We start from the raw sequence: 21,951 nt of genomic DNA, 5'->3' as shown, positions 1-21,951 counted from the left end.
TGGTGGTGGATGAATGGGTGGATGTCTATCTGGCTTGATAACTAGGAGGATCTGAATGGAGAGGCAGGCGGTGAAAGGGCGGGTTGCAGAGATCTGGCGTTCAGGGTTTTAAAATATCATTGACATCACTAATCTATAGCGTGAAATCACATCCGGTGGAGAAGAGGATAACTACACTTTCAGGGGAGAGACTGGCCCTCACCTGTGGGACTCCCACTCATACATCTCTATGGTGCCCAGGGAGGTGACCTTATATTCCTAAGTCACAGGGAAACGAGGATTTAATTTGTAAGCATTCACTTCAACAATAAATACATTCTGAGGCAAGAGTCTTGGTTTACTTCCAATAAACCGACTAAATGCCAAATACAGAAAAAACAGCACCTTCAGTGGCAATGGGTCACCTTGTTGCAAACACACAGAGGCCACAAGCCAGCGTGAATGGCGAATACGCCGCACTTCAGGCCTTGGGGGCCGTTAGGCCTCTGGCCTCACAGTTTCTTCAGTTACCCATCCAGCGGTGCACAAACACGCCTCCCCACAAATTCATCCATCAATTCATGCTCCAAGCACCCACAGTCAACCATCCATCCATGCATTCATCCATCCACCCCTCACACATCTATCCATCTCCAACCCAGCATCCACCCACCCACCAATCACACATCCATCCACCCCTCACACATCCATCCATCTCCAACCCTGCATCCATCCATCCATCCCCACCCCAGCATTCATCCATCCCCAACCCAGCATCCACCTCTCAAACATCCATCCACCCCACACCATTCATCTCCAACTCAGCATCCACCCAACTCCAAACCAGCATCCAACCAACTCCAACCCAGCATCCATCCATCTCCAACCCAGCATCTATCTATCCCTAACCAAGCATCAATCCATGCCCAATCCATCATCCATCCATCCCTAACCCAGCATCCATCTATCCACCACCCAGCATCCATCCATCCACAACCCAGAATCCATCCATGCCCAACCCAGCATCCATCCATGCCAAAACCCAGCATCCATCCATCTCCAACCCAGCATCCATCCATCCCCAATCCAGCATCCATCCATCTCCAACCCAGCATGTATCCATCTCTAACCCTGCATCCATCCATCCCCAGCCCAGCATCCAGCCATCCCCAACCCAGCATCCACCTATCCACCACCCGGCATCCGTCCATCCACAACCCAGCATCCATCCATCTCTAACCCAACATCCATCCATCCCCAGCCCAGCATCCATCCATCCCCAACCCAGCATCCATCCATCCCCAACCCAGCATCCATCCATCCCCAACCCAGCATCCACCCATCTCCAACCCAGCATCCAATTAACTCCAACCCAGCACTCTGAAATAAAAAAGCGACAAAGACTCCCATCTATCCAGTGGCTATCGCAGCATGATAACAATCAGCGCAACTGCCTGCCTGTAGCGGTCAATACATAGCCCCTGCAGGGCGCACCAGTAGGAGACCTCTGATGTTTGTGGTTGGGGTCTCCCACGGTTGCTGAGGGCCTCCCTGACATTGAGAGTGTGTGCCTCGGAATATACCCTGACTCTGGGGGATTCGGCACGGGCCGACCTGAACCCAGCTGCCTGGCCCTAAGATGGCGGCCATTGTGCCCAGGGTTAATTGCGCCCAGGTACCTGGGACTTGCCTGACTCTAAAATGGCGCCCAGACTTCAATTTATGACTATGAGACCCCATCTAAGCTTGGAGACCGTTTACTCTACCGTCTTGGGCACCCGCGAGGTTTTTTCACTCCCACTGCTGATCTGCCAGATCTGACCCGCTTCCCAGCTCCCTGCCTCCCCCCCCTCCTTCCCTCTTTCCTCTTTCCTCTCCTGGGGACTGGTTTCTTCTGTCTTGGACTTTTGCAACTCTAACTATTGTAACCATGTGCCCTTTACCAAAGCACTCCTTCTCCCCTTGTTGAGAAGGGATCTAACATTTATACCCTGGAGTATGTAGGTAAAGACACTCGGGATCCAGACTCTTCTCCTGCTACACCTCGGCGACGGGAACTTATACTCGGCTGGGTTATTGTCTCATTACCCCTGAGCTGGCACGGCAGGTTAGGGAGGTTTCCTATCTGGCGTGGTATGTATCTGACCACTCCCCGCTTCTGGTGTGCCTGGCGAGGGGCCGCTGTGGAGCTTATACAGGCAGTTTATTTGCTGGCGGTGTCCGTCATGGCAATGAAAGTGACCATGCCCCAGCATATTTTTAATAAAGCACTAAAAAGAATACATAATCACACTCTAATAATTTATTTTTCAAATGTTTTCAAAATAATTTTCACTGAAGTACAATATTGTGTTCTGGATATCCAAAAATAGAATTTAGAATAATCACCACAAACTCTGATATTACAGTAAACAAGTTGTAAAAATAGTTTGCATGTATCAAAAAAGAATAAATGTGAGCACCACAAACACCGATATTACAGTAAAGAAGTTGTAAAAATATTTCCAATGTATCAGAAAAAATAAAATGAGCACCTCAAACAACGATATTACAGTAAACAAGTTGTGAAAATAGTTTCAATGTATCAGAATAACTCATTTCACCTCACTGAGAAGGTTTCTTTACTTCTCTCACAGTACTGCAAACTGAGAACACAGTTGAGATCTTGGTCATTATCAGTGTAAGCATCTGTTCTTGGAATGTAGAGCTGTGGATTCACATGTGCCCTCCCACCTCCCCCGACACCTGTGGTTGTTGCAGTTGTTATTATTTACTTAACATACGCATTGACAACTCTGTACTACACTTATATACTGCATTCTCAACCTCTTGCGGGAAAACAGTCTAACAATGGAATTGATGCCCATGCGCACTATCAACAAAAGAAGGAGTCACCTAATCTCGTGACTGGAAAGACTTCTTCAAAGAAAAACTACTTTTAAACATCCGTAACCAAAACTAGATGGCACAATTATGCAAATCATGTGATCTACAGCTCACATGCGAACACATCTTTACCGACGGTAAGTAACTTGTTCATTAAATACATTTGCTACATTTGAAAACTTCTTGATGTAACAAGGATGTTGCATCTTTTCGAATGCATTCAATATGTATCCATCTGCAGCATTGTTTACATAGTGCCTGTTGGAAAGATAGTAAAAAAAAAATCTATTCACTTTGCATTGTAAACAGGTAAACATGTTTTTTTCATTTGTAAACTGAAATTAGTTTTCAGAGTTTGTGAAAAAAATCTGTAGGAAACTGCACTTATTTGAAATGGTCAACCATAGTTTGTGACTGATATCTAAAGCAACTTTCACATAAAGTCACTTCGTTCATGCTTACAAGGTCCCCAGTGCCAGTGCTCTTTCCTAGCATGGTAAATGCATACTTGTTCCACATTTCACACAGTCCCCAGTCAGTGGCAACAAGCTCAGAACCTACTTCCACCAGAAAATCAGATCCCTCTACGTTCCTCCAACCTTGCAGTAGCCAAAACCACGCGCGTCCACAGAGCCAGAGCAAGATCCTTCTCCCACATCGGAGCCAAGACATGGAACAACCTACCACAAGACCTCAGACACGCCCCCTCTTTGAACACCTTCAGAAAGACCCTCAACAGTCGCCTGGCACAGCACTAAGCCGGAGAGCCACAGTTAGGGGGACAGAGCACACAAGCTCAAAGAGGCCCTATCACCCGCAGGACACGGGGCAGCCAGCACAGGTGTGTGCTGATTTGCGTTGGGGCGAGTGAAGAGATTGTCGGCCCTGAGGACCTCCGGAGAAGGCTCTTCCTGTGTACTACGAGAGTGAGGGGCTGAGGTGGCCGGGGTCTGGAGTAGGCGCGGTGTCAGGCTGGAGACAAGGGCTGGGCACAGTGAAGCTGGGGCCCCCCGCAGAGGTGGCACTGTAGCTGCAAAGAGCAGTGCCGAGCCCAGGGCCCAGCAGAGCAACACAGCGGAGAGACGCCCAGCCACAAGTAACTGCCGATCCCGTGCCCGGATACATTGGGCCATTCAAAGGCGCAGCACTGCAAGCAGAGACTGGCTAGAGCTAACGAGAGCAGCAAGTGGGGTGGCAAGGGTACCCCATGACGCCGTGATAGCACCTTAGAGGAGCAAGGGGCACCAAAAGCAGTGGGTGGTCGGAGGCAGCAAGGGCCAGCTCTGCCTGGGGAACGACATGGACATGGGTGCAGCACTAGAAAATGTCCTCACGCATTCAGGCTCCTCCCCTCCCCCCCGTAGACATGGGTTGGCTTCATAGGCTCAGGTCCATACTGGTAATGGAGCGCATCACTGCTACCTTGAACAACTCCACTGACACCTTCCAGAAAATTTGGAGCCCATTCCTACACCTTCTCTCAGCTCAATTTCACAAAATTACCCCGCCTCAATATCTGAGGATGCTGCGTCTGCCGGAGCTATGAAAGGACCTGCCCACAGCCTAAGGAAATGGTTGAGGGCTCTGGGACCATTGTAAAGGTACTCAATGAAGACCGTTCAGGGGATGCCGGATGGAGAGGGGGTTGTGGGGTTTTGGTTCTCAACAGGGGCAGCAAATAGCACGATGGACTCTGTTTGGGATCTCTTAGTGCTTTCTTCTTTTTGGACTTTCGGTTACCGCTATGCCTAGCCTTGCTAAGAGGCTGTCTTTGCAATGTATGAGTCACTGTATTACGATGATACAATTGCCCCTGTGGGGTTCTTTGTTTTTAGGAAAACGAATAAATACATTTAAAATTAAACGGAAATTTGAAAGTATCTTTAGCCAGACCTCTACAAATGTTCCTATTAAAAATAATTGTGTATATTTACCATAATGTTTTCCTGACCTACGTCGGAAGTTATTTCGTTGCAGACACCGCAGAAATCTTCGACAGAATCTAAATGTAATATTGAGGTAGATCAGCACATCTTAGCAGGAAAAGTAAAAAACGTAAACTTATCTCTGGGCATCTGGTACATGTTTCTAAGTTTATTCCTAAGACTTGATATTGCTGTGACAGAGTCACAACTGTTAAAAACTCTTTCTATTGGCAAGAAAAATGACCTTTTAACATACTCAAAAACATAATTGCTATACCGTACTATATGTAATATAATGTACAAAATGTATGCTGTGTACTTTTAAAAACGTTGAAGAAATAAAAATAGCTACCAAAATCATCAAAACATTCTGTTGACCCAAAGGCATGACACATTTATAAAATTGAGACATGAAATGTTAAACTCAAACCTGATGACTCCATTAGATCCATTGCAATTTTGAATCTAAAATCCTCCATAAATGTAGAATTTATTAAAATCTCTGGAACTGGCTGTTGACTGATGTAAAAATCTGCAAACTGAGAACACAGTTGAAAGTTTTACTTTCATCAATTAAAAGTAGAGTAAAATGTATATGTTATCCAAATGAACAAGTTAAAGTGAAATGGACGTAAAAACAATTGGTCTCAATATGATATCGGTTGGAAAGCCATCATCAGAGGTCTCCGGCCAACCGCATTAGGACCATACTAGTGGTCAGAGAGATAATCTGAGGGGAATACTGCTCTGCTTCCAACAGGCTCTACGGCCTCATCCGGCCGGATTTCTGAAGTGAAATCCCTAATAGGCAGCATGCGGTGCACCCCTAAAATCCATGCATCATGTGGCGGACTGTTTAAACTATTTCATTAGTGAATTTGCCCTCACCTGTAATTGTTTATGGTCATAGCCTTCTTTACTATTTATAAGTACTCCAATAACAACAAGCATTTGCAATGCAATAGGTCTCGCAATAGAAAAGTTTGAGCTTTTGTTGTGTAAAATGTAAAAAATAATAATTTTTGTTTATGTTTTTCAAAATATAAAAGTATTCATTTTGTTATTAGAAATGCCAATAGTTATACAGTTAGCAAATGTTACATCTATAGCATTAGTAAAGGTACATGTTTAGTTTTCCCCTGTCGTACATGTATTGATCTGAGAAATCACATTGTTTTAACAAGAACAGAAGTGAAAACATTTAACATATTTTTATGACATTTGTAATAAAGCTTGAAACATTGACAGAAAATATTTGAAGCAGTTGTTGTTGAATGGTTGCACAGATTGATGCTGTTGTAGCGCATAGTGATGTTGTGGTGCCCCTGAGTGATGCTGTAGTGGTGCTGAGTGGTGCTGTGGTGGTGCTGAGTGGTGCTGTGGTGGAAGTGTGCACTGCCGGCTGGTGGTGTGTGTGCCTGGTGGAAGCGTGCACTGACGGCTGGTGTTGTGTGTGCCTGGTGAAAGCGTGCACTGATGCTGGTGGTTTGTGCCTGGTGAAAGCATGCACCGACGGCTGGTGGTGTGTGTGTGACTGGTGAAAACGTGCACTGATGTGGTTGTGCGTGTGGTTGTATGTGTGGTTGTATGTTGTATGGCGGGCGTGAAACTTAAAGTACGGCCGGCCGGCCGTAAAAAAATAATTAGGGGAGGAGAAGCCCTGTGATGTGGTGTCACGGCCTGGCGGCCGTGAAAAAATGCAATTAGAACTGAGGGGAGAGTGGTGAGGAGAGTGGTGTTGATAGGGGAGAGTGGTGGTGAGAGGGGAGGAGAGAGTCAGGCCTGGAGAGCGAGGAGAGGGGTGAGTGAGGAGAGGGGAGAGAGGCGAGAGAGAGGTGAGTGAGGAGAGAGAGAGGGATTGGAGAGGGAGTCCTCAGAAGGATGAAAGGCTGAGTGGAGCCACCAATATTTGAACCTGTGACCATGAGGTGAACACAGGCCGCTACTGTGGTTGCATTCGTCCACTGAACCACAAGACTCGGCATAGCAGGGTCGAAAACCAGGTTATGGAGTAGCAGGGCAAAGCATGTGAAAAGGGACAGAACCGGTGAGAAACGTGAGACAGGGGATGGCATGTGAGAAAGTACAAGGAGATCAGCGAGAAAGACGGGAGCTGAGATAAAGGAGGAGAAGAGGGTTAAAAAATACCGCAAAAGATGACAGATACTCCAGCACAAGACCAAATGTTATGTAGGCAAGGGGGACCTGGGGAGAGCGCAACGGGGGTGGGCAGGAGAAGCAGATGCGAGTCACGGCCTGTGGCCGTGATGGAGAGGGAGGGGGTGGTTATTAGGGGGGAGGAGAAGGGAGGCCGGCCGAGCGCACGCTGGGGAAGCCTTTGGGAGGGATGGTTTGAATAAAATTCCTGCAAGCAGCCACGAGGAAGCAGCACAAGTTTTAAGAGGCACCAATGATTTAATAATAACTTGGAGAATTTTCGCCTTTGGTTCTCGACTTTGAGACATATGCTGACGTACTATAACTTTTCATAGGAATCTCATCAGAACTGCCTGCACGGACTTTAACTATGTTGAAAACTGAGCAGCAGGTGGTGGATTATCCTGAAAATGCGGCAAATACATAATTATGCGGACAGAGAAAGGGTAGAAAAAACAACTGAGGAAAGGTGAGATATAGGTATGCGATATTGAGACAACCAGGTGGGACAGACAAAGCAGTAACAATGGTGGGAGACAGGTGAAAGAGAGGTGAAAAGGGACAGAACCGGTGAGAAACATGAGACAGGGGATGGCATGTGAGATAGTACAAGGAGATCAGCGAGAAAGACGGGAGCTGAGATAAAGAAGGAGGTGGACAAAGTTAAAGGATGTACGGAGAGAGAGGGACAGAGAGGAGGAAAGGTGGGAGGGAACACGGCCTGGGGGAAGCTGGTTGGGGAGGGGGAGGAGAAATCCGAGTAAGGCTGTGTGCGGGGAAAGAGGAGGGAGGTGCTGGAGCTGGGGAACATATGGCCGTGAAAGTTTATGGCCCAAAAGCGCGTGCCTGTGGCCACGTGAACTCGAAGAAAACCGCACCGAAAAAGCCATAGTTTGACGAGTATTTTGACCACTAGAATTCTAAAAACCATAATTAACTTCAATAATCTCTCATTCGAGAATATGATCAATTATTCACTTTGATAACAAAAACAAATTAAGGTTTATAATATTAATAGGAATTTATCATTACCAGCATGCAAAAAACACCACAATTGTAGTTGTCCTGTTGCTTTATGTTAGAATCAACCACTAATTCCCAAAGCTCATAGTCAGGATGCTCCAGTGCCTGTAGGAAATCCCTTTAGAGACATATGAAAGGTTATGTAAAATATTAGAGTTTGTAAATCAGAATAAAACAATAAAGATGTTACATTGTTGTCACAAATAGTGATCAATTTGTAAAGTTTGTGAATTTTATTATTTTGCAATCTTAAAAGTACTAAATAGATAATGGAAACTGTATTTGGGAAAGGGCACCTCCAATTTCTCAAGAAGACTTTGTAGGTATGAAGATTTGCTGGCAGTGAATCGTAGACTAAAATTTTCTTTGTAAAAGGTTTCAATATCTGTGGAAATGATATAAAAGCTGTTTGAAAAACAACATCAGCAAGAGAAAGGGAAAAGTTTCAGAAATAGCCAATGTATATATTAAAAAAACATGGTAGGCCTCTCCAACTATTACAACCACTCATATTTTTCATCAATAACTTTCAAACCTCTGAACGATAACTAAAAAATAAAAAAATGGCACTTACGAAAAGAATCCAATGATTGCCAGTATTTGTAGGACAAAGAACAGTTTCCACAGTTTCATAAGATACCTGCATAGAATAGAATGTGCTCATTAATAACTTTAACTGTCATCCTGACTCCATACGTTCAAAGGTATCAATGGATTGTTATCCAGAATTCTAAATCTATAATATTTACTTGGATGACAAGTACACAGATTCACAGTATACCAACATGTGAAATGTTGGCAATTGTTCATTACGTTATTGTAAGTGTCTTGTACACTTCAACACTAAATCCATCAGTTACATTAACAAATCATTACAACCTGAGACTGTGAAAAGTCAAATAAGAGATTCAAATATGTACCCGGAAAACAGGCGACCGGTATTTGCCCAGGAAGATAGAGGATGACACTGTTGCAGAAAGTGCAAAACACTAAGGTTAAAATAAAAGGACATCATTACACACATTGTAAAACAATTGTTATCTTGGTGTACATCTGTGTGTGATATTTATGAAAATATACATACATTGGATCGTGACATACATAATTTGCTAAGGTACGCATCGATTACCTAAAAAAAAAGAATTACACTTAGTTAAGTAGTGCATGATTACAAATCTGCTGGAGCAAGGACCAACAGACAGGCGTGAGCGCGGCGGTGGCGAGACATACTATACTGACTATCGATGTTATAGAAACCAACCTCATCAACAATCCATTGGGGCGTTTTTGAGTGAACAAAAGGAAAAATCATACAGTTTTATGTCGGACACTATTGCTTCCAAGCGTCCCATCACTGGTTTCTTCCACACATCCAAAAGTGATTGCCTGGTCTTAGATCCCGAATCTTTTAAGTCTGTGGAAACATAAGTGAGAAACATAAGTTAAAACAAGTTTTAAAGACACCTACATAAACTTCAAAACTGACAGTCACACCAAACAAATTACTTTTGCCGGGGTGCAGGGCTCAACGGGGGCACCATAGGTGCCTACTAGACTGCCATCCGGAGGCCTTGCACCCATGTGGGCCCTGATGGGGCCCCCCAAAAACAGATTCCCACAGTCTTTCTGTGTCGAAAAGGCCGGCACAGAAAGGCAGTGGGAATATGCCATCATAATCCCTCGGGCGGATATAGCCGGCTTTGTGATTACAGGCCCTTTTCTAAAACACAGGTAAGATTCCTTCCCAACGAACCCTGGCTCGTAGCCATTTCCAAGGGCATCGTAATTGGGGCCCTAAGCATGAAGGCTGCTATCAACAGCTACCACTTAGAGAGCTTTCTAATGTTGTCTAAAACCACTGAAAACCCAATAAAGGATTGTTTGGATTAGTGTAAGGTAATATACTTTTTTCGAAGTGAGCACCATATAGTAAACCAGCCGGACACAAAGTACTAAGATGTATAATTACCAAAATAGAGATAGTAAAATCAAGCTTCTTGTGAGAACACCCTACATCTTCAGTGTCAATATTTGTTAAACAATTTTAAAACAGAAGTATTAATAAAATAAGTAGCAACCTCACCCCCCAACAGCACGCAAGCTTGGTTTTCTGCAAAATCATCATTCTCCTCTGAAAGTGTTTCAAGTGGAAGAGATTCAGGCGATTCATGATTGGTCATGCTTCCTGAAAAATATTGATTTTGAGGTTGACAAAAACTCAGTTGGGAAAACAGACTACTCCACCATCCAAACACAAAACCCTACACAAAGAAAAAATACTATTCAATAATACCTTGTTTAAAATACCGTACTTTTAAAAACATATCTTTTGGAGAAAGTCAGCGTCACGTTCTCCTGCTCAACCTAATACCTTTTCACCAAATTAAGGAGACATTTACATATGTTGATAGTATATTATTCCGAAACACATCCAATTATCTCACATTGCATAACCAAAACATTACTTTACATTGTTTACCTTTGACGCTCGACTTATAAGGCCTCAACATGTCGAGATTGTGTGTTGTACGTAAAAGGATATTGCGATCATTAAGCAATTTAACGCGCTTTCCTTGGATTTCAGCAATAGTGTATGGTCCAGTAAATTTATGTTCCAAAATGCCTCCTTTTCTTGTAGCTTTCCTGCAATTTTTCAGAAGCACTAATTGTCCATCTCTGAAGGTGCATGGCTTATATTTTTGGGAAACTCTCTTTTTAAATTTTTCTTTTTGCTTTTCCTGGGCAACCTCAATATTCTGTTTTGTCTGCCTCTGCAACTCTGCTTTTTTTATTTTGTTTTCAACGATAATGCCGGCATATTCACTTTCAGTTGGGAGTATAAACTCAAGCTATTAAAGGAAACATAAAACGCAATCACTCATTTTCGTTATATAAAACTGTATTATTATATAAAAATTAAAACAAAGTAAAATAACTTGCTTTATTGTAAATAAAAGTTACGCTAAAGAAAAGAAACTATACACACAGAGAAATTAGATTTCATATATCAGAATCAGAACCAGAATACGCTTTATTCGGTATAAAATCAATTAACCATAAAAGCACATAAGTGACAGCATAAAATTTAGCAGTATAAAAATTTAAATAATTACAGGATATTTAAAAACCATCCATTGTTTTCCTAATTTTGACCATCAATTTCAAAAATTTCGCAATTTGCACAGTCTGTGATCTATCTGCCAACAGTTGTAGTTTGATAAAAGCAGGGCAACATTGTCTAAAGTTAAAAAGTAACCAGCAAGTGAATGTATGTATAATTACAAAATAACAATATGCATATTAAAACAGACTTTGGAGTAATCACTGACAACCAAAAAGCAACATTGTAAAAATTCTTTACATTAAAAACACAATAAAAATTCCATACCAGATCCTCGGAGACCTCACTTGGAAATCGTGCTTCTCGGCCGTACATAAGTTGGAAAGGGGAAACTTTTGTTGTGGTATGTGGCTTTGATCGTAAAGCAAACAATGCATGATCCAAAAATAAATCCCAGTCGTTTTGGTGCTCATTCACGCATTTAGACAACGTGCTGTAAAATAACAAAAGATTAGCATGTGGTATAATAGTTAATGGCAGTATATTACTTGCAAACCTATCAATATTAAAGAGAAAATATTTTATAAATAAATTGCATATCAACATGTGCATACAAAAAAGAATCAGAATTAGCTTTACCTTTTAATGCTAGCATTAGTGCGCTCATCTAAACTATTTGTCTGTGGATGATATGCTGCACTTACAGAACGCTCGATTTCTAAGAGCCTTGATAGCTCAGAATTAACCTGAAAAATACATATTTATATGTTATTGCCTGAAATGTAAGCAAATTGTAATTATTTAGTACACAGATGTTTAACAGTACCTTAAAAAGCACTATCCGACTAACAGGGCCAGACAAAAGCAAACAGACACCTACAGTATTAGATAATGGTGCGTTTGGACTTTAATTAATTTTGAGTATAATCTGTATGATAAATATAAAAAGCGACCTAACTAGGGGGCCTATTAGGATTGCGGATGGACCTGCGTCCGTCCGCCACCCCCGAGGTGAAGGGACCATCTGCAGGGGCATCGGCGGTCCCTCCGGTGCAATTAGGATGTGACCGCCACCCTGGCGGTCACATCCTGTATCTTTAACCTTGCGGCGGGTGCTGCTTGAAGCAGCACCCGCCGCAAGGTTAAAAACCATGTTTTACATTTACATGCACAAAGCGGCAGGCACCGCGCGTGCCTGCTGCTTTGGGCATGGAAATGCTGGGGGGTACCATAAATACCCCCATGTGCACCCCCACCCCCCACACCCTGGGGGCCCGCAATGGGCCCCCAAACACCAAAGACCACATGCTTTTCCACGGCGGAAAATCCGCTGTGGAAAAGCATGTTACACCGCACATCCTAATTTGGCTGACGGTGTCTTGCAGACACCGTCACCAAATGGCCTTACACACACCGCGGATCAGCGGCGGACGGACCTGCCGTCCGCCGCTGGTCCCACCGCAATCCCACCGCCATCCTAATCTGGCGGTGGGTGTTTTCTGTGGCCGCGGCGGTGAATCCGCATCCTCCAGGCCGGAGGATGCGGATTCACCGCCATCCTAATCGGCCCCTAAGTGTCAAATATAAACGGTTGTAAAGAATGGGTTATAAAAATGGTACGTGACTTGCTTCACTCGTGAAGACATTTGCATAACACTGATAAGTGAGTACCAAATAGTGTGGACCTGCTCTCTAAAACAGTAACAAAGGATTGTAACCCCAATGGTGCAATCATTAAGCATGGGCGGATTTTGCGGATTGGCAATCCGCGAACTTGCGTATTTACGGATTCGCAATCCGCGAAGATCCGCGAACTCTAGCGGATTTGCGGATTTTTCCGTGTTTTGTGTTGGCGCGTGTTCGCGCCGATTTTGGGACAAGTTCGCAATTGCGAACTTACTTTTCGGCTTGCAACGGCCGCGACTATGTTGTTTCTACGTCTGGTTTATCATCACAGGTTCACAGCACCCTCTGTTTCACCACTGCCACCCTCTGGGACACCCATGCCACCCTCTAGTACATCCTCACTGGCACCTATTAGGTTTATTTATCACTGTAGATTATGTTGGTTGAAAAAAGCAAGCACACCTGCCCTTCTTCAACTGCCATCAATTAATTTGTGTTTCATTAATGTGTCAGTAATTTTGAAAGTTCCAGTCTGGCTGGCACCTGCTTCCTTCCTTATCTGTAATTTGCTTTTTGTTGCAGTGAATTTTTTTTTTCACAGGACCTTTATGGTGCTATTCTATGAGCCTGCTGTTTGGGTCATAGCAGGGTCATAGAATAGTTGCAAACTCTGGAGGGGCCCATCAGGAAGCACTACCTTGAATGTTACTAATGTTAAGTTTGAACTTTTGCACCTGCTCATTGCTTTCAGTTTAGCTAAAATCGTTTTTTCTGCAATTTCGCGCGTTTTTTGGGGCGCGAATCCGTGCGAGATCGATTTCGGAAGCCGCGAATACGTGCGAATACAAAATTGTTTTTGTTGCGACGTGTATGTTCGCGTGATCTTGCGCGTGTTCGCGAGGCGCTTCTAGCTATACGTTTGCCAAGTTACCCTATCGGTCGTACACGGGCGCGGCCATCTTGTTGGCGTGATGTAATTCCGTTTCCGCCCGCTATGTGTAATCTCGCAAAGTGTGCTGCTCGCTAGTACAATTTCGCGCGTACTCGCAAGGAAAATCTCGCGCGAACTTACCCACGCGGTCGTGAACGGGCGCGGCCATCTTGTTTCTCATTCATTGCTATGGTTCTGGGCATGCTTTCTCTATCCTCTCTCAATCTCTGCCATCCTTTGCTTGTTTGAAGTTTTTTTGATCTAATTTTACTTATTATCTAACCCTCTATTTTTCTAGCTCTATATTTTTGTGTTTTCTGCAGCTTTTAGTTACTTTTAAACTACTTTTTTAAACTCTTTTCTTTTCTTCTTCACTATTCTATTTCTTCTTTATCATTTAAGTTTATTTCTGCCCAGACCATGGTAAAGGGAGCCGGGAAGCACCCTGAGAAGGGGAAGGGTCCCGCACCCCGTGCCCGGCTCCCGTGCGGGCGTTTAAGGGGGGAGCAAGTGGTCCCGAGGGAGATCTTCAGCGCGGAGGAAGTGGCGGCACTGATCTTCCACGTCCAGCGCCGCCTCCCCAAGACGATCCTGGGAGGCGGCAAGATCGCGACCGGCTATGGCATCCGGGAGCGTCGCAAGCGGTGGGAGAAGGTGTGCCGGGCCATGTACAAGATCTCTGGGGTCCGGCGCACATATAACCAGGCCACCCACCGCTGGACCGATGTCATGGACCGGGAGCGGGACTTGCTGGACGCGCTCGGCGTAGAGGTCCCCGGGCTTGGTGAGTAGTAGTAGTAGTACATTTACTACTCTGTTTTATCCTGCTCTGTTATTTGCAAATCTTTGTTCTTTACCAAGAGCAATAATGCTGCCGATTACATTGAGGTAAATTATATTTCAAAATCTTCTATGCATTTCAGGTGCACTGCTCTCCTTCTCAGTAGCCTTGCTTGCTACTATGCTTCTTTGTTTTGTATGTTGTGTTCAGAAGCATTTCATTGGCCTGAGAAATTATGTATGAGTGTACTGTAAAGAAAAGAACAGCGTAATGCTAGACAGTAAGGGTCATATTTTCAATTACCGGCGCATCCCTGCAAAGTAGCAGGGATGCGGCAGTAATTGTGTGCCATGCCACCACCACCCATTGGCCCAAAACGTCACAGAAGCCTTACGCATCTGTGCCGTAAAGGCAGCGCATTGCTGGAGTTGCGTGCCAACGATGGCGCAGCTCCAGCAATGCTCTGGGGTACCCTATCTCCCCAATGCTGCATCAAGCCGTACGTCGGCTTCAAGCGCGCAGGGTTTGAGTCATGCATCATTGTCCTAAAAGTGACTGATTGACATCTTGTAGATTTCCCTCAGCCACTTTTAGGATTCGTTCCTGCGCAGGTACGCCCTCCCTTGCGCCGGAACGCCCCCTGATGGCGCAGGGCTTTACAACGTGATGCATCGCCCATATGCCCATATGTGTTTTTTTTTTTAATATATACGCCGCACCAACACCATGGCGAGTCTTTTGTTCTGCCGCTGCGTCAGAAAAGGCACGCAACAATGGAGGAAAATCAGCCGCAACTTCCGCAAGGGACTTATAAATCAGCCCCAACAGACTGAAGTCCAGTCCTTCCTTTAGACAGTCACATGGCTATCAGAAGAAATAGTGGCGGTGGTGGCGGGTGGATTGATAGTTTGAGTATTCACTGATCTGCAAGCAGGATGGACTTTGTCTGTCACGTGTTGCGCACTGCTGCCTGCAGTGCCAGGCCTAGGCAAACCTCTTTAGTAGTCTGTTTATTGAGTTACATAGGAACTTTCTAAGTCAACGTTCCGCAAATCAGGCAATACGAATAACGTAGTATACCACATGAGATAGATCCCGTGGAATAGTTGTCTATCTATTTGCTATTTTTCCAAAATATGTTGTTATTGTTCTTTTGAAATGTTTGATTTGGTTGAAAAATCTCATCCATGTTTTCTGGTTTTTCTTTCTTTCATGTTGTACATCAGCTCCCCCCAAGGGCAAGAGGACACAGGAGGAGGGTGCTGAGGATGCAGGCCAGGATCGGGCAGGCGAGGGCTCCTTTGCTGGCCCCAGTAAGTTTACATTTTAATAAACAGTACCTATTTTTTCCTAGCGTTCCTCATTCGATTTTTTCTAAATCGTCTTTGATCTTCTTGTAGACTGGATATAAATTCTTATCCTGCCTCGAATATGACTCCCTGTGGTATTACTAGACTATTCTTATTAGTCTGTCTGTGTAGCTAACTAAGATTGGACATTTGGCAATTCCATTGGACTCCCATTATATTCAGCAATACCTCTATGCACTGTCTCCTTACTGACTAGATAGTGTGGCAGAGTCATTCAGCTCCCGAAGTCACCGATTATAGATCCCCAATGATCTCTAGATTATCGTACGCAGGACAAGAGAGTAGTACGGAGTCACAGCACAGTCAAGAAGTGTCAGAGGCACTCATGCTTGCAAAAATTCCAAAACCTTTAGCTCATCCACTCTAGTCTAGAGGAACAAAAACCACAGAGTCTATTTAAGTGTAAAAGCTTTATTAAAAGTAAACACATTTATTAAAATCTACTTTGTCATAAAACTATTTAACTGTAAACGGAAAAGTGGTTAGTGCTGACGATTAATTGGACACATTTCTTGTGGTCGAGCCGAACTCTCACCTAGTTTGAACTTGATCCTGGTCGTGTTCTTAGGACTCAGGAGTCAAGCTTCTGTCTGTTAGGAGAAAAAGTGGTGCGTGTTAAAAATCAAAAGCAAGCATTCATCAGTTGTGCATAAAAGTGCAGCAAGACAACAGCCTTCCCTGGAAAATGGGACATTTTTACTATGGAGTAGACAGTCACAAATTATTACATTGTATTCTGTTTTTTTAACATTTCTCCTAGACCAAATATTATATAGTAGTGAGTGGTGTATTAACATTCTTAAATGTACTTTGTAGGTGTAACATCTGGTGACGGGGCCAGCGCGGAGGTGGCTGTGTTGGACTTGGACTCGGAGGCCTCTGGGGAGGAGGCGGCGGTAGAAGAGCTGGTGGCCGTTCCTGTGGGGGATCAAACGGTGGTGGCGGAAACAGGTAAGCTATATATTCCTTACTTATTGAGATTGAAGACTGCATAGTGTGCTTTCTGCACGGGTGTATTACAATTACAAATCAACCAGGTAGTAGCCTCCTCGAAATGTACTTCGACTTAGCTGTGAAGTTTTTGGTGAGAAGAATCCCAATAAGTTCTTAGACGAACGTGATGGATGGGATGAACGAAAAGCGAAAGAAGGGTGTAAGTAAGTGGGACGCGAACTTGTATGATGGCTGGCAAAGAAGAACGATATGTGTTTGCTTGGCCCCCGAGGTGGCTGGGAAGGCAAGAATATGGTATGGTGCATGGCTGGGTCAATGATGAAGCAAGGATGGGTGGAAGGACAGCAGCCTGGGTGGGTGAAACAGAAACTGTATGTGTGCGTATACTTTGACTGAATGGATGCCTGGAGCATGGTATTCTCTGACTCTTACATAGCACATGTGTATCTAGAGAGAGTAGATGGTCGCCAGGTGAAGTAAGTGTTACCTTGAAGAGCATGTACCACCGCACCCGCACGTCCGTCCCAGTGCAGGGAAGGCAAGGAAAAGAAATTGTAAATGTGTCCAATACTACCATGAATAGTAGCAGTACTTTGTATTGCGTTTGCATTCACAGCATATATCTGGTTATTACGGTGGACACTCCGTACCTCTCTTAATAACTTTAGTTTACTTGTAGTACGTCATTCATGTGTGGGTGTATCACTGTTCACTCAATATTAAGCAAAGCACCTAAAGTCATCTCATCTGTCATTAAATACGTCCCATGTGAAGTGATAGATAATCAAATTAGTTAGCTTCTTCAGTTTCCTTTTCTAGTACTCATTTGCACTGTAGGGTGAAAGGTAAATTAATTAAGCAGTAGCCCTTGTAACAGAGTATTCTCAGTGCCACCCGTAATAGAAAAGTAATAGCTTCACCACCTGCATGTACTGGACCGGTACAGTAACGCAAGTCTGTCTCAATCATCATGGTGTGCAACTTTTTTTCTCGGGTGCAACTTCACTGTGCTGTGTCCATGTCATTCTGCCGGCTTGCATAAGATAACGTACCCATTTCCCTAAACAAGAGAGAAGAAGAAGAATAAGACTGGTGTACTGTCATAGTCGACTGTAATGGAAGTCCATAGTGGTCGTAGAATTAGTTCATTAAACTACCACTACTGTTAGAGCAAGGATGCAGAAGTGGGAGGTTACATAGATACTGTCCTCAATAGTTATGTACTGTGCTTTCAATTTGCTACTTGTACTCTGTGACCCAACTTTCGGCTCAATCACTTTGTGTTATTAATAAGGAGCATTGGTTACAGACTATGTCTTTCTTTCTTCATATAGTTGCTCCTTCCAAATCAACAACAAGGAGGGAGCAGGCTAGATTGGCCCGGCAACGGAGGCTGGAGGCCACAGTCGCCGAGTATCGGCGGCTGGTGGCCCTGGAGGAGGAGGAGGACACGCAGTCGAGCGGGGCAACATCCTCGACTGTGACCACTGCATCCTCCTCCGTGACTAAGCCAGCGGGACCGAGCCGGGCTAAGAAAGCCGACCGCCACCGCCAAGCAACCGAAATACCAGCTGCCCCCCACAGGAGCTGCAAGGAACGCCAACGCCGCCTACGAGTCCGCATGTCCAACCTGGAGCAGGAGGTCCTGAGGTATAAGAACTTGGTTAAGGGCCTCCGCTCCGAGCTTGCCACCCTCCGCAAGGAGTATGATGCCCATGCCGCATCATGCACCAGCACCAGCACCCTCCAGTAGTGGAGTGTCCCTTGCCCTTTTTTTATAGACTTTTGGGGGGTGGGATTTGGGAGTTGGGATCGTTTTGGGACGTTTCAGAGACAATCGTTGGGGTTAGGGTGGGTGAGGGAGATTATTTTGTTAGGGCTAAATAAATATATTTTTCAACTTTATCTGACCATACCTGTTTTTTACTGCTTTTCAGTCTGGTGGGTGGGGGGCGGGGGTGTAACAGTAACTTTGTTTTCCTGAACAGTCCTAGGACTTTAGTAGTACAACCGTCAATCTCTTGTCTACTCCGAAATAATACTCCATTATACTACCTCCCACCAAATGCTTATCTTACCTGTAATTTGTGTTAGAAATTAGGGCTAGGCCCAGGGCTGGCTCCAGGTGAAATGGGGATTAACGTTGTCAATCCTGGGCGGGTGACATTTCCTCATTGCGGTGGTACTAGTGGTGTGACACAGTGGCAGTTGCATGCCTATGGAAAAAAAGAAAACGAAACCTTGTTTGTCCTCCTTACTGTAGCATTACAACGGTTACGGTACGATCGAGAAAATAGCAGGTGACAGTACACTAGAACAGTGCCATAATGTAGCCTAACAAATGGTAAAGTATTTGCTTGCAAGTATAACTAGTACTTGCGTTGAATTTATTTGACATTGGCTACTACTACTAGAAGATATAGTACTGAAGCTGAGTAAGTCTAGAAGATATCCTCGTATTCCTTCACCAGCCTGTTGCTGCTATCACCTTATCCTCCCCAGCAAGTGTGTGGAATTATTGATGTCATTTTAGTCAGACATCAAGCAAAACAACACAGCCCGGGGGAAGAGGGTTAGGGTTTGTAAAATGGATGGGAATGGGGGTTTCTTTTTGGGTAGGTTTTGTTGAGAGAAGAAAAAAAAAGCAGAGCATGGACAAACAATAATTGAAGATACAGAGTTTACAGACAATCTTTGGTTACAAACTAAAGGTAAGCACATGCAGTCATACTCATAGAATAAAAGACAACAATGGATACTGTATCTGTATTGCGTATGTTGTTGGAGTTGTCCTGTTGAAATTGGTAAGTAAGTTGCATGCAGCAAACAATTCCTCTTATTGGCGGCACTCCTCCATTCCAGCTGACGCTTCGTCCATCAATGTGGTGGTGACCACTGACAGAAGAGACACCCTGTCCACTGCCTGCCTGGCGGATGTTGACTGAAACCCGGCCTGTAATTATTGAACGGAAAACAGGAAGTGCTATAACAATACCACTGATAAATAAATAAAAGGTATGTACGCTGTGTGGTTCAAAAAGTGACACTTTGATTTCCCTAATAGACAGTACAATATTTTTGAAATTGCGTGCTCTGTCTGAGTCACCTTTTTAAGGATCAATAAGTATGGCCAAAATATTATAGCGGATCTTTCCCCTCAAGGTGGGTGTACTACTGTGTTTTAGAACAAAATTTGACCTTCCCAGCAATGCTCCCACCAAGACCCTTACTAAAGCCAGTCGCAAAAATGTAGAAGAACCCAATCATATCTCCAAAAACGATGCCTAGCAGAAAAATGGTTACAAAACGTACTTTGAAAGTAACAGTAGGCCCAAATACAGACCATGGATTGTATTCATTCAAACCACTTGCCTGCAAGCAAAACTATCCATAGCCAGCATCGCTCCAACAGTGCTCTACAACAACAGAACCGCGTTGCAATAGAACCCCCCTAAACACATGCAATCCTGCTGCTAGGGCAAACCCTAACGAACCCTAACTTACAAAAAGTGCCAAAACTAGTGTTTCCTTATGGATTTTGTCCAACAAACTTCTAGCCGGTATTAGACCTTCCCAGGAATGCCCCAGGCAAGACCCGCCAACCCACCCGCAAAAAAACACCCGACACAACACCACCAAACAGCGAAAAAGCTAAATCTCATACTTACAATGTCTCTCGGCCTTCGGTCCAAACGCGGCGCTGTGCAGCTAGGTCGTCATCATCATCAATCATCATAACTCCTGTTTTCCACCACGGATTTCCTGAAAAGCAAATGCAATCAAGATTAGACTGTCGCAGCAGTGCTTCGACAGAGACCCCGGCCGCAACCCACCCACGAACAGCAGGAAGCCCCCCAAAACGCTACATTGAGCAAGATGTCTGAAGAAATGGCAAAAAAAAGGCTGTTCCTTATGGATTTTGTCCAAAACACTTGTATCCGGTATTAGACCTTCCCAGGAATGCCCCAGGCAAGACCCGCCAACCCACCCGCAAAAAAACACCCGACACAACACCCCCAAACAGCGAAAAAGCTAAATCTCATACTTACAATGTCTCTCGGCCTTCGGTCCAAACGCGGCGCTGTGCAGCTAGGTCGTCATCATCATCAATCATCATAACTCCTGTTTTCCACCACGGATTTCCTGAAAAGCAAATGCAATCAAGATTAGACTGTCGCAGCAGTGCTTCGACAGAGACCCCGGCCGCAACCCACCCACGAACAGCAGGAAGCCCCCCAAAACGCTACATTGAGCAAGATGTCTGAAGAAATGGCAAAAAAAAGGCTGTTCCTTATGGATTTTGTCCAAAACACTTGTATCCGGTATTAGACCTTCCCAGGAATGCCCCAGGCAAGACCCGCCAACCCACCCACAAAAAAACACCCGACACAACACCCCCAAACAGCGAAAAAGCTAAATCTCATACTTACAATGTCTCTCGGCCTTCGGTCCAAACGTGGCGCTGTGCAGCTAGGTCGTCATCATCAATCATCATAACTCCTGTTTTCCACCACGGATTTCCTGAAAAGCAAATGCAATCAAGATTAGACTGTCGCAGCAGTGCTTCGACAGAGACCCCGGCCGCAACCCACCCACGAACAGCAGGAAGCCCCCCAAAACGCTACATTGAGCAAGATGTCTGAAGAAATGGCAAAAAAAAGGCTGTTCCTTATGGATTTTGTCCAAAACACTTCTATCCGGTATTAGACCTTCCCAGGAATGCCCCAGGCAAGACCCGCCGGCGCCAACCCACCCGCAAAAAAACACCCGACAACACCCCCAAACAGCGAAAAAGCTAAATCTCATACTTACAATGCCTCTCGGCCTTCGGTCCAAACGCGGCGCTGTGCAGCTAGGTCGTCATCATCAATCATCATAACTCCTGTTTTCCACCACGGATTTCCTGAAAAGCAAATGCAATCAAGATTAGACTGTCGCAGCAGTGCTTCGACAGACACCAAAAATTACACACAAACCCCCGGAACCCCGCCAAAGAGCACCTCAAAGGCAAGCAAGTCAGCAAAAACGGCAAGAAATTTCCACCTCATATTTGGTCCAAAACACTTTTGTCCATTATTAGAGCTTCACAGCAATGGGCCCAAAACCGTCAACTCACCCGCAAAGAAGTACAACACCCCCACAAGTGCTGAGTCTTTCTTCATTGTGCGTAATCCAGCACTCTGCTTGGAGGGAAATCGCAGTCTGGAGGAGGAGGATAGAGGAGCATGTTCTTCAGAACTTGTGAACCTGAGGAATGT

General features: G+C 44.6%; 2 protein-coding genes and 1 long non-coding RNA gene across 3 annotated transcripts in view; 1 reads left to right on the top strand and 2 right to left on the bottom strand.

Annotated features, from left to right (window-relative positions):
* The window catches only part of LOC144805587 (uncharacterized), a 436,700-nt gene that overhangs the window by 298,340 nt on the left and 116,409 nt on the right, over positions 1–21,951 (top strand). The gene's annotated exons all lie outside the window — the stretch shown is intronic.
* Positions 2,525–5,530, bottom strand: LOC144805589 (uncharacterized). Its single transcript, XR_013605551.1, has 3 exons — positions 5,221–5,530; positions 4,800–4,867; positions 2,525–3,123 (listed from the first exon to the last, which is right to left on the bottom strand). It is a non-coding gene; the product is annotated as an uncharacterized LOC144805589 (long non-coding RNA).
* On the bottom strand, positions 9,096–12,184 carry LOC144805571 (uncharacterized). Its single transcript, XM_078672094.1, has 6 exons — positions 12,150–12,184; positions 11,359–11,470; positions 10,450–10,819; positions 10,054–10,155; positions 9,285–9,384; positions 9,096–9,099 (listed from the first exon to the last, which is right to left on the bottom strand). Exons 1-6 carry the CDS (start codon positions 12,182–12,184, stop codon positions 9,096–9,098), a joined length of 723 nt encoding a protein of 240 aa, XP_078528220.1.

The sequence above is a fragment of the Lissotriton helveticus genome (assembly GCF_964261635.1).
Source record: "Lissotriton helveticus chromosome 1_1 unlocalized genomic scaffold, aLisHel1.1 SUPER_1_unloc_15, whole genome shotgun sequence".
NCBI classification, from domain to species: Eukaryota; Metazoa; Chordata; class Amphibia; order Caudata; family Salamandridae; genus Lissotriton; species Lissotriton helveticus.
The sequence above is the reverse complement of the archived record's forward strand: the minus strand, read 5'-3'. Positions and strand labels throughout refer to the sequence as shown.